This window comes from Heterodontus francisci, chromosome 3 (assembly GCF_036365525.1).
Source record: "Heterodontus francisci isolate sHetFra1 chromosome 3, sHetFra1.hap1, whole genome shotgun sequence".
Taxonomy (NCBI): domain Eukaryota; kingdom Metazoa; phylum Chordata; class Chondrichthyes; order Heterodontiformes; family Heterodontidae; genus Heterodontus; species Heterodontus francisci.
This window is the reverse complement of record NC_090373.1, coordinates 76,547,611-76,561,380: the sequence shown is the minus strand read 5'-3', so window position 1 is coordinate 76,561,380 and position 13,770 is coordinate 76,547,611. Positions and strand designations below refer to the sequence as shown.

At 43.2% G+C, this 13,770-nt stretch overlaps 1 protein-coding gene across 4 annotated transcripts in view; it reads right to left on the bottom strand.

Moving 5' to 3' along the window:
- wdr35 (WD repeat domain 35) overlaps positions 1 to 13,770 on the bottom strand; it is a 214,990-nt gene that overhangs the window by 140,182 nt on the left and 61,038 nt on the right. For all 4 annotated transcript variants that reach the window (XM_068023557.1, XM_068023567.1, XM_068023572.1 and 1 more), the window contains exon 11: positions 9,872 to 9,932. In XM_068023557.1, coding sequence (XP_067879658.1) covers positions 9,872 to 9,932 — 61 coding nt within the window. The remainder of the gene's footprint in view (positions 1 to 9,871; positions 9,933 to 13,770) is intronic.

Genomic DNA, 13,770 nt, shown 5'->3' with positions numbered 1-13,770 from the left:
TATGTTCACAATAAAAGGAAACCCTTTTATGATTTACCCTCTTCCCCTCTATTCCATGGACTGCATCAGTTCAAGAAGAAAACCCACCATCACCTGGAAGGGCAATCAGCGTTGGGCAACATACCAGCTTTGCTAGCAATGTCCACATCCCGAACGATTTTTAAAAAAAGACAGGCTGTCATTGCTAAATCACTTCAATTCATTTGTTAACCATTCTGTGTAATTATCTGAGGAGGTAACTTTACTTCTGCTCAAGGGTTGCTCAGCTGGCCAGCTTATTTTGGGACATGTGGGAATTAGAGGAATAAAAGGAGGACAAGCAGGACAGCTTTTTGGATGCCACGCATCACCAAAAGAGGAGGCACCTTTGTGCTGTTAACCCATCAGCAGAATATAATTGACCATAAAAAACCTTTTTTTTTTTTACAACCACCAGAGAAGCAGTGTCCGGAATTTTTCATTGGGCAGGGGGCCCCGTCCACCTGCCGAAAAGTCGGTGGCAAACCTGCTTATGCCAGGCCCAGGGAGCCAGACCAGGATTTTACACTCCCCAGATCCTTAATTGGTCTTGGGTGGGACTTGCACCTCCTTGAGGCAGGAAGTCCCACCTAGTGGAACTGCCAGCCAATCAGCAGGCCGCAGCTCTTAGTCCCAGCAGCACCACTAGGAGCTGCTGGGACTATACCCAGCCATCGGAAGGAAGATGAAGAATGGCTCTGGAATAAAGGTACATTTTTTGGCCTCAACGAGGACAATTGGTTGGGCCCCAGCGAGGCAAAGGGGGGCCGGTTAGGGGGGCGGGGGGAGTGTTGTCCATTGGGGCGGTAGGGGCTTTAGGGGCGGCCTTCCGTGAGGCACAGGGTGCCCAATCAGGACAGCCCCCTGCCAGACCACAAGGCGGTCACCTGGTGAAATCAGGCAGGCTTTTCGATGCCTCAGCCACCTGCCAGCCAAGGGTAAAGTAACCGCCGTGGCTGGCAGAGGCCCTTAAGTGCCAGTTAATTGGCCACTTAAGGGCCTTAATTGGCCTGGGGCGAGCGGGCTGTTTCTCGCAGGTGCCGCCGCCCCGTGTAAATTTACAATGGGGGTGGGAGGGGGTCAGGAACAGCAACCCCCCCCCCCCGCTCATTTGGGGGGTAAAATAATTCCGGTCGGTGATTTTGCAGACTCAGGTTCTGCAGGGAGCTAAGTCAGGTGCTTTGTGACCTTTTGCAAGAAAGCATGGAGTACCAGTGGGAGTCAAGGTCACCATAGCAATGGTTCTTGTATAGGGAAGGGGAGGGTAGAATGTCCGTGAGGGCACTGGTTACATTCCCAGCATCAGTCTGTTGTCAGTGCACTGGTGCATTCAGCAAGTAACCAATGCATTGTTCACCAGAACCAATCATTTCATTAACTGCCCTATGGAGCAGTAGGCCTGTACCCTACGTTTTTCTCACATGCGTTGCATTTCTCAAACCAACCAATGCCAAAATGTTATGCAGGTGAATGGCAGATTCCCTGCCAGTTCACATGATATCTTCTGCCAGTTCATATGATGCCTTTATTTTGAGAGAGTCTATTGCATCCCTGTTTTTACTGGCAGCTGGAGCATGAAATGCTGGGTACTGGAGGACCAAGACTACTCGCCGTCATCCAGCAACATCAGCACAGCAGAAGTATAATAAGGTTAGCTCCTCCACTCGAGTATACATCAAGAAAACTGCAATCATGCTAAAATGTTACTTCTCCTGCCTGGACCGATCAGGCAGGGTCCTCCAGTCCTGGAAAAGTCTCAAAGATTATTGCCATTTGTTGCCTTCTTCACAATGTCATCATGGAATGTAGCATCCACATGCTACATGTGGATGCAGCATGCATCCATGCTCAGAGAAGATTCTGAAGTGAAGAGGTCCAGGAGCGACCAACCAGATTGTCATCTGCAAGGGCGAATCAAATTTTGATCGATCAAACATTTTCTTGAGCACTCACCAGCCTTTGCAGCTCATCAATTCCCACCATCTTTCCCATTCTCTGCAATCCAACAAAATCCACACCATGGTCAGGATCAACCTGTTGGTTCCCTAGCATATTTCTTACTTCAACTCCCAAATCAAAAAAAAATTGACCAATGTATTTACTGTAACAAAAAGGTTTATTGGTCAACAATACAACTACGCCTGATAAGGATAAGCCTTGTGGGTAAGAACTATGATTACTGAGTAAGCATTGCCCCTTTCCTGCCGATTCACATGTTTCTTCTCAGTGCAAGCCTCTGAAAGGAACCAGGCAGATGACTAGAAACTGATGTTAGTGAGAGACTCCTGGGATCAAAGTAGTTCTAGAACTCTGTAAGCAGGGCCCCCAGTAGGACCTGCCTCAGGCTCCTGATCTTCTGCTGGTCTGGAGGCAGCCAGGTCATGCCTGCTGTTAAGTTCCTTAGGACGTGGCTTCAAGCCCTGATGCAGTACTTCACAGTGAGTGTCGCCATTCTACTGAGATGAACTTGCAAGTCAGTAAATAATCCAGCAGACAAGCTTTTTTTCCTGTTATTTCCTCAAATAAACTCATGGGATACTTTTTGTGCATTTATCTTTTACTATATTTTCTAACATCTAAAAATTATGACATTTCTAATAATGAAGGAGTGTAACTTCTTTCTGCAATCTTAAATGCACATTTAAGGGTCACTTTTACAGAAAACAATATATGTTTCAGGTAATCATGTTAGCATAGGTATTACATTCTCCAACACTTGATACAAGACATTCATCACAATTACATACCAATTGCAGTAAAGCAATTTCTTTCGATCATTCATACTTTATCAGAAGCCGTATTTTACATCTTTAATGCATGAAGATGTTTGGTAGATTTTTTCAATTAATCTAGAGCCTATTAAATATAGAGGTATCTTGTAAGTGTCACTACAAATTTGATATAAAACTGTTACAAGTTTGTTTTCATGCTGAATTAACTTTAAAAATAGGATTTACTTAGCAATTCTTATGGGTACAATAATGTACAAGCAAACAATCTTACACAAGATCCCGATTCATCCTGTCACATTGGACTGGATTTTATGTCAGGCGGATGGGAGCTGGCCACTGACATAAAAGTTGGTGGCGAACCCGCTTCTGCCAGGCCCGGGGATCCGACCTGCATTTTATGGGTCTCCTTGTTTTAATTGTTCCGAGGCGGGACTTCCACCTGCTTGAGGGAGGATGTTCCGCCTCACCGAGCAGCCGGCCAATCATCGGGCCGGCAGCTCTTAGTCCCAGCAGCGCCACCGGGAGCGGTGGCCACTGCTGGGACTGTAGCCCAGCCAAGGACATGGAGCCAGGACCACAGGTAAGTTTGGTTTGCCTTGACGGTGTGATCGGTCATGTCCCGGCGAGGCAAGGGTGGTCCTGTGGTGGGGAAGTGGGGAGTGGGCGTCCTGGGTCCTGAGGATGGTTGGGGAAGCGGGGCCGGCCGTTAATCGGGCACCCTGTGCCCGTTTGTCAGCCCCCCCCCACCCCACCCCGGTGCACTGAGAGGCCACCAAGTATCACCGGGCAGTTTTTCACATCTCCTGGACGCCCACTTATACGGCCACTTAAGGGCCTTGATTGGCCTGGGGCAGGCAGCCCGTTTCTTGCCCCCCCACCCAGCCCACGTAAAGTGGGGCGCAGGCGGGAGCGGGCCGGGAAGGCCTCCTGGAGCCGCCCGCTCAATTTTACGCCACCCCCACGCCATCATCCAGCTCGATTCCGGCCATTACCTTTACCGGCCAGACTATAAAGACTTCTTGGCCACAAATGCAAATTGGGATGCTGAAAAGTTAGAATTATTCCTACAAATATGTGATTATTAGAAATGCTATAAATACAGTTTTTGAAAAACTGATACATATAGTAATAATGAAACTGATAAGAAACTTGTGAGAGAAAATTATGAGGAATATCAGCAATGAAAAGTCCCTAAATTTGCTTCATTTTATAGAGGTACTTTAGGAAATTCAGGGGTGGGAGAATTTAATGTCTGTGTGCTTTGGGAGCTGTTTTAAATTTTGACAGTATTTTTGTTGTTCACTGACTTTATTTTATGCTTTTTGTATATTTACAGTTTTAAGAAATATGAATTAAAATGAAGTGTTAATTATCATATAATTAAAATTAGTTTCTTTTTATGGAAAATCCAAAAATATATAAAATAATAAACCCACATAAAAAGTTAACAGCATTTTATGAAATTAAGAATGTAATATTCTCAATATAAAAAGTGTCATTTGTGTACAAATCTTTCACCATAGGAAAAAGATCAATAGTAAAGTCAAAGTGCTCATGCTGTTAAGTTAACAGTTTAAAACTACCAATGTAGAATTAAGTTAACTGAATGGAGGAAATATAAGATTTTTTATGTGTCATCAATTATTATAGAATGCTTGCGAACTTTAAAAATTTATTGTTAGATATTTTTCAGCTAGCTGGACACAGAGTGTGTCTGAATGGAGAAGTTGGCTAGACTTCAAAGTACAGTGGTTGAGAAGTCCAAAATCTTACACCATTTAATTTCCAGCATTATGTCAGCTAAACACATCAAATTTTCTCAACATCCTAGTGCTTTTGTGTACGGAAGGCTTACCACATTGAAAAAGAATTTTGCAGGATGTCATTGAGACAGAAAAAAAGAATATTTGGCTGCATCTGTAACATACTGATGAAAGGTTTCACTGTTAGAACATAGCCTAGAGAGACAGCAGAACTCATTCAGAACTCAAGATTAAAAACAACCTCAACCTACCATATTTACCTTCAATCAAGTTAAAAGTATTTATGAATGAAATATCTATAACTAAGTAGTGCTCTAACAGCAACAATTAGCATCACAGAAAATCCTCAGCTGCCTTTAAAGGCAGTTGAAATAATGCCATTAAGTTTACAACAGAACAAATGAGACTGTCCTAATACAGAAATACGTATTTGGGTTTCTCGAGGTTAAATCCAAACATTCAAATCCCCAACAGTTTGACATTTAATTTCTCAAATATACATGATTGGAAATAATAGTAATAACTCACGAAGGAAAATAGTGTCAATCCAATTGCTGCCTCACCAATATTAAGAATGTATAATATCTAAATTGTTCACTTTTTAGAAATTAGAAAAAAGAAACTCCTCTACACATTTCTACGACAGTGCGCTCAGCATCCTCCCTCACTTAATTAAAACATTCTGGGAAAAAGTGCATTTTCTGACACATATGCAGCACATGAAACATCCTAGAACCCTCTGTAGTATGTTTTTTTTCTCGTCACCTACTTTAACATGGTAATGCACAATCAACACCCTACAAATAACTTAATTTCCAATTGAAAGACACATCCAGTTATGAGGTTTCTCTTGCTTTGTATGTATAAAGTTCAGATAACTCTTGTTACTTATGCTGGCAAAGATTTTTAAATTTGTCACTCGAACCGAAACAAAATATCAGATAAGTAGTCGAACGTCAACAGTGCATTGATAATTTTGCGGTTTTCTGGTCAAGCAACAAAGTATAAAGATGAACAAATTCTATAAAACGTTACTGCATCACTGAAAATACTCAATGGTAGATCTTTATGGTCCAGAAAGCAGAATGTTGTTCAAGACACCAAAGTTAACAGCTCATTTGATTATGGCTTTTCCTAAGATGTACAACACCAGTGGATCAGATCCAAGCTCTGCAGTCCTGCCACATCCAGCCGTGAATGGTGGTGGACAATTAAACAACTAACTGGAAGAGGTGGTTCCACAAATATCCCCATCCTCAATGATGGGGGAGCCCAGCACATCAGTGCGAAAGATAAGGCTGAAGCATTTGCAACAATCTTGAGCCAGAAGTGCCGAGTTGATGATCCATCTCGGCCTCCTCCTGACGTCCCCAGCATCACAGATGCCAAACTTCAGCCAATTCGATACACTCCACATGATATCAAGAAACGACCGAAGGCACTGGATACTGCCAAGGCTATGGGCCCTGACAATATTGTGGCAATGGTACTGAAGACCTTGCCACACTCCTAGCAAAGTTGTTCCAGTACAGCTACACCACTGGCATCTACCCTGCAATGTGGAAAATTGCCCAGGTACGTCCTGTACACAAACAGCAGGACAAGTCCAACCCGGCCAATTAACATCCCATCAGCCTACTCACAATCATCAGTAAAGTGATGGAAGGTGTCATCATCAGAGCCATCAAGCGGCACTTGCTTAGCAATAACCTGCTCAGTGATGCTCAGTTTGGGTTCTGCCAGGGCCATTCAGCTCCTGACCTCATTACAGCCTTGGTTCATTCACGGACAAAAGAGCTGAACTCAAGAGGTGAGGTGAGAGTGACTGCCCTTGACATCAAGGCAGCGTTTGACCGAGTATGGCATCAAGGAGCCCTAGCAAAACTGAAGTCAATGGGAATCAGGGGGAAAACTCTCTGCTGGTTGGAGTCATACCTAGCGCAAAGGAAGATGGTTGTGGTTGTTGGAGGTCAATCATCTCAGCTCCAGGACATCACTGCAGGAGTTCCTCAGGGTAGTGTCCTAGGCCCAACCATCTTTAGCTGCTTCATCAATGATCTTCCTTCAATCATAAGGTCAGAAGTGGGGATGTTCGCTGATGATTGCAGAGTGTTCAGCACCATTCGAAACTCCTCAGATACTGAAGCAGTCCATGTAGAAATGCAGCAATTCCTGGACAATATCCGGGCTTGGGCTGATAAGCAGCAAGTAACATTCGCGCCACACAAGTGCCAGGCAATGACCATCTCCAACAAAAGAGAATCTAATCATCTCCCCTTGACGTTCAATGACATTGCCATCACTGAATCCCCCACTATCAACATCCTAGGGGCAACCATTGACCAGAAACTGAACTGGACCAGGCATATAAATACCAGGGCCTCAAGAGCAGGTCAGAGGCGAGGAATCCTGCGGTGAGTAACTCACCTCTTGACTCCCCAAAGCCTGTCCACCATCTGCAAGGCACAAGTCAGGAGTGTGATGGAATGCTCTCCAACAACACTCAAGAAACTCGATGCCATCCAGTACAAAGCAGCCCACTTGATTGGCACCCCATCCACAAACATTCATTCCCTCCACCACCGACGCACAGCGGCAGCAGTGTGTACCATCTACAAGATGCACTGCAGCAAAGCTCCAAGGCTCCATAGACAGCACCTTCCAAACCCGCGACCTCTACCAACAAGAAGAGCAAGGGCATCAAATGCATGGGAACACCACCACCTGCAAGTTCCCCTCCAAGTCACGCACCATCCTGACTTGGAACTATATCGCCGTTCCTTCACTGTCGCTGGGTCAAAATCCTGGACCTTCCTAACAGCACTGTGGGTGTACCTACCTCCCATGGACTGCAGTGGTTCAAGAAGGCTGCTCATCACCACCTTCTCAAGGGCAATTAGGGATGGGCAATAAATGCTGGCCTGGCCAGCGACGCCCACATCCCAGGAATGAATTTTTTAAAATGGCTAGAATAACGGTGGAATCCACAGTCCTGCTGTCCACCAATATCCAAGAAGGTGGGGGGTGGGGGGGGGGGGGTTAACCAGTTGAAGAGCAGCCTGTAGAAAGTGTCAGCTGCAGGAACATCTACAAACCTCTCTTAAAAACCATTCGGGATCCAGGCATGCCAGTGAACTCAATGTGGCGGCACTGAAAGAACTGCAGGTTTTGGAGGCCCAGCTAAAGAGATCAAGATCAACTAGATTTCAAAGCAGACAAGGCAGCATCTCCGAGGGACTGAATATTTTGTTGACTATCTCAGGAATTTATTCCTGATTCCATAAGACCTGTTCCATAAGACCTGTTCTTCCACTGATCATTGGTAACCACAATCGTGTTCGCAGTACCAGTGGAGAAGCTGATTTGTATGCCTCAGAAGCTGCTTTCTCTCACGACAACCTCATAGGGGAACACAGTTTCCCACAGAAGCCTTCATCCAGGAATTCAGGATTGCCAGGCTTTAAGCAGAAATTACTTGCTGTAACCTCAATCTGGTCTAACTCAATTTAAAAATAAATAGCTCTGCAGCTGTGGCCTGCAAAACTCGACTTTTTTTTTTAAAAAGGTTCTTGGGATGTGGGCAGCAACAGAAAGCAGTATACCTCCATTTGCACTGAGGGCATTAAGTTAATGCACACAATGTGGGTTTGGAGTCACAGTAGGCTATTGCAGGTAGTGATGACAGATTTTCTTTCCTGAAGGACATTAGTGAACTGCATGGGTTTTACAATAATTCAGCAATATCCACGCCCATTTTTGGGTTGTGGCACACAATGAATTCAGGGTAACAGCTTATTATGGTGGGATCTGAACTCACAACCTTTGGGTTGCTAGTCCAGAATCTTAACCACTGGGGTACTGTTGACTGTCTACTCAACAACACATGAAGCCCAATATAATATCTACCTATAAACCACTCACCATCAAGTGATTTGTCAAAGAGGGAGACAGCCAAACAATGACATGGTCTCCTTTTCAAACATCTTAGTCAGTCAAATCCACTACCTCAGGCTTGATTCTTCAATCTGTACAGTGTGGGATGTGAAGTTACACTGAGACAAAAGAATGAATTTCCATTACCAATATCAAATGGAATTTTATGAATGCGTTTTACACTGGCAGAGCTATTTGTTCTTCCATATGATATACCTAATAACTGGAACAGAATACCTCGCAGCCAGTTTGCATTAATATAGCAGAACACTTTTGTTTCACAGAGGTCACCAGCCCAACACATATTAATTGAGTTTAATCAGTGATAATGTGCATTTTCTCTCCAATTCAGCATCTTCCTCACTAAAAATCATGATTAACCCATATGTACCATTTCCAGTAGGAACATAGGAACAGGAGTAGGCAATTTAGTCCTTTGAGCCAGTTCCACCCACCATTCAATAAGATCATGATTAATATGTGGCCTAATTCCATATACCCACCTTTGCTCCATATCCCTCAGTATCTTTGGCAAACAAAAACCTGTCAATCGCAGTTTTAATATTGACAATTGATCTATTTATTTTTTTATTTATTTAGAGATACAGCACTGAAACAGGCCCTTCGGCCCACCTAGTCTGTGCCGACCGTCAACCACCCATTTATACTAATCCTACAATAATCCCATATTCCTACCACATCCCCACCTTCCCTCAATTCCCCTACCACCTACCTATACTAGGGGCAATTTATAATGGCCAATTTATCTATCAACCTGCAAGTCTTTGGCTGTGGGAGGAAACCAGAGCACCCGGCGAGAACCCACATAGTCACAGGGAGAACTTGCAAACTCCACACAGGTAGTACCCAGAATTGAACCCGGGTCGCTGAAGCTGTGAGGCTGCGGTGCTAACCACTGCATCACTGTGCCGTTTGTGGAAGAGCCTTCTAAACTTCTACCACTCTTTGCATGAAGAAATGTTTCCTAATTTCACTCCTGAAAGGTCTGGCTCTAATATTTAGACTATGCTCCCTACTCGTAGACTGCCCAACTAGCGGAAATAGTTTCTGCCAATGCACCCTATCTGCTCCTCATCATATCACCCCTTAACCTTCTAAATTCCAGAGAATACAACCCGGGTTTGTGTCATCTCTCCTCGTAATTTAACCTTTGGAGTCTAGGTATGATGTTAGTAAATCTACGCTGCAGTAACAGAACTGAATGCTTTTAAAAATTCAACAAAGGAGTACACTTTGTCACAATGACCACTTTGATGCAAATATAAGGAAATCTGAATACGTCACACATGAAGAAACTGACCAAGATCAAACAAACTGCAACTCATTTTCACATTCTGAATATAAATCACTACCTGAAACAATAATTTTCATAGTTTCATCCATAAATCAAATTTGTACACTCACCAATATCAATATATTTTGAATCCAAGGGAGTTCCAATGGAATTACACAACACAAGAACATACTAAAACAGGAGAAAATTATAAATTGTTATGACAATGATTTTAAAAATAATCAAGTACATCTTAAAATGTAGCATTCGGTATTTAATCCAAATCGTTTACTTATATTTTAATTGGCATGCTGTTAAAATTAATTCAAATGCATACATATTGATATTACTGACATATTGGGCTGAATTGTCCCACGTTAGTTTTTTTTTATGGACAGTGGGACCATTTTCAGATCATGAACCCGATCGCCGCAGCAGCAGGAGTGCTGGCACAATCTTCCGAGAGGCGTCCAATTAAAAGGGTGGCTCCGGAATCGCCATCCAATTAGGGTCAGCGGGCCAGTTGAGAAGGCAGGAGGGCAATTCAGCAGCATGATTCCAAGGGCGTTAGCAGCCTTCACTGTCTCTGCAGTGAGAGTGCTGCTGAGGTGAGTAGAACGAGGAAGAGCAGAACGAAATGGAAGCGCACAACAGCTGGAGGAAGCGACAGCCACTTCTTCACCACCAGCACTATCTGTGACATCAGTCTCCAGGAGATAATAATGCAATTGCAAGCCTCTGCCTGCAGACGACCTCAGACTTGACAATCTGCACCTTAAATGCGCAGATTGCATGTTACTTTCATGGCACTCTGACCTCCCACAGTGCACTTGCCTCCTGTGAGTTGAAGAGCTGCAGACACTGCGGGGGTCCCATGCCCCATTGGTAAAATTGTATTGCTCTTGGATAATACCTGCTAATTGCTTCATTAGCAACCTCATTTGGTTTTCTGCCAATGCTGGGCGGGTTGCCATCAGTGCACGGAAACAGCCTCCAGGAAAAGCGTGAGGTGGCGGGAATACATCAGCATTCTTGTCTGACGTCATTTTTTCTAACTTTCCTCGTCTCCCCCGCCTCTAAACCCGCCTCCAAGGGCCTGGTAAAATTCCCCCCATTAGCACTGAAATAAATTCTGGAAGTGGTTACCATCGCAACTACAGACTCCATCTCATTCTCATCCTTTCAAATGCAGCACATAAACAAAAAAAACAAATTAATCTGTGACAAGCGATGTGACAAAACAGAATAAGGTGACAGCATTTTTATAGTTGCTGGTGAAAGTTAATACATAATGCATTAAGTAATAAGATAAAGGTGAAGTTATGGAAATCTTCATAAGTAAATGGTTCATGATACAACCACATTAGTATTGGCCTCATGTTTTTGTTCATAAAACACAAATCTGCATATAATTTTTTATATGGGTTTATATGCAATTCCAAGATAATTAGGCAGGTTTTTTTTAATTCATTCGCAAGATGTGGACATCGTTGCTCAGGCCAGCATTTATTGTCCATCCCTTGAGAAGGTGGTGGTGAACCACCTTCTTGAACACGACTGAGTGGCTTGCTACAGCATTTCAGAGGGCAGTTAAGAGTCAGCCACTTTGCCGTGTGTCTGCAATCACATATAGGTCAGACCAGGTAAGGTCAGCAGATTTCCTTCCCCAAAAGACGCTAGCGAACCAGATGGGTTTTTACAACAATCGGTAGTTCCACTATTACTGATACTAGATCTTTATTCCAAAATTATTTAATTGAAGTTAAATTCCCCAGCTGCTGTGGTGGGATATGAACTCATGTCTTTGGATCATTAGTCCAGGTCTGTGGATTACTAGCCCAGTAGCATAACCACTATTTTACCAATTCTATTGCCAAAGCACATGTTCCATTGCAGGTCCTCATGATGACACAATACATTTTAAAAGATGAAAATGGAAAAGGTCACGTGACCAACAAGCTTATCCCTCCTTGGTTGACCTCAGTCCCACCTTCCCATTAACCCCTTAATCATTAGTCATTTTTCCAGTTGTGAATTCATTTCTTAATCTTACCATCATTATTTCAATTTCAGAAAGCTGGTCATCGTTGCTGCCCTATACTGTATGCTAACATAATTATTTAATTCCTATGCGAAGGTGCTGCACCAAATAGTCCAGATGGGGTTTAATTAGTGTATTATATAAATGCACCACCTCTTGATTAGTATTCTATCCCTCTACTAATGGAGCACAGTCACTTGTCTGTCCTTTTCTCTGCAGCCATATATTGTAGATGGTTTCAGTCATTTTGTGCCCCTCTGACTCGAGAGAGGAACATTGGGGACTCTACCAATAGAAGCAGAGGTGGGAAACAGTGATTGATGCATCGTGTTCCTATCAAATCAAAGACAGAGGTAAAGAAGCAATTAAACAAAACCAGCAGTGGTACTGGTATCATGATTATGAATAACTTTCTGAGTTCAGTCATCATAGACTGCCTCTTGCACATGTCATGCAGGCCCCCTTGCTGCCAAGAATGAGGCACATTAATTTCACCACATGAACATTGATTTTTAAACTGTTACAGAAATAAAGAAAGAACTTGTTTTAAAAAAAACACACCAAATCCTTGACTGGAAAGAAATTTGCATATTTACAGACAGTGCTTAATAGGGACTAAAGACCATGCCTTGACACATTCAACCACAATGGACTTTTGATTACCAGACATTGAGGGTGGAGGAGCTCGCATTCCAGGTTGACTGCTAAGATGGCCGAATACACAAATAGACATGGTCAGATCAGTTAGGTCACATTAACTGGCTATTGGAGGTTGTCTTTGAACTTGTCACAGAGAATTTGAACTCAGAAAGCTGTTTGCTCCTGAACTGAAAAGACCTCCCATGGCTTGCTTGCCACAGCCTCTCCTGTCTGCTTTCATCTCTTTCTCACGGAACTCCAAGATCCATTGAGGACACGTGAACCCCAAGAGAAAAAGGTCTCCTGCATTGAACAAGGTTTAAGAAGAATATTGGGCCCCAACAAAAACCAAGATCTATCTACAAGCAAGGACTACAGCGAGCTCGAAGCACAGTAACAAACCCCCTTCGGAGATTGCCTCAAACTTTTTCACTTTATTTTTCTTCTGCTCTTTTCTGTCTCTATTTGCATGTTCATATCGCGTATGCATGCTAGTGTGAGGTGCAGCGTGTATCCGTAGGCATTAACCAAATCAGAGTTTAAGTTTAAATTTTAATTAATTTCACTTTTCTTATTTAAAGCTAAGAAAGCCTGTTTGTGCTCATTTCTTTGCCTTATAATTGGAAAGCGGTGAACAAGGATTCACCAAAGGGGAGCTCAAAACACAGTGCGTTTAAAAACAAAACCCTGTTACAATAAGACCAGGTGAAGGCTGAAAGGGAACCCCCTAGACCTCTTTCTCACCTGGTCGTAACACATATGTTGCTTTTCCTTATCATCTCCATTTCATTTGTCTTTTACTCCATTATTCCTTTTTGCTTTTCTTTTCAATTTTCCTTCCTCATCCCTTTCTTACTCTTCAGTTTTATGTCTCCTGTTTGTTTATACCAGACTTTCTCTCGCTCCTCTCCACCCCATTTCTTGTACCCTACCTTGGGAAAGAAAATAAAAGGACCCAGAAAAAACATAAAAAACAAAGGAGGTGAAAGACCATGGAAGCATAGAGAGATCCGGGACTGGAGGTGGGTGGCTATCTCACAATAGTCATGTTTGAAGATCCTGTTAGTAATTATCCCCATGGATGTTGGGGTAAATTACAAGACAGAGCAAGCTTATTTAGGGGTAACAAAAACACAAAATGCTGGAAATACTCAGCATCTGTGAAGACAAGAGAGTTAACATTTCAGGTCGATGCCATTTCATCAGAACTGGGAAAAGTCAGAGATGTAAAAGGTTTTAAGCAAGTGAAGGGCAGGAGGGGACGGGCAGTAGGGAAAAGAACAAAAGAGTGATAGGGTGGAAAGCAGGAGAAACTAAATGACAAAAGAGTTGATGGCGCAATGCCAAAGG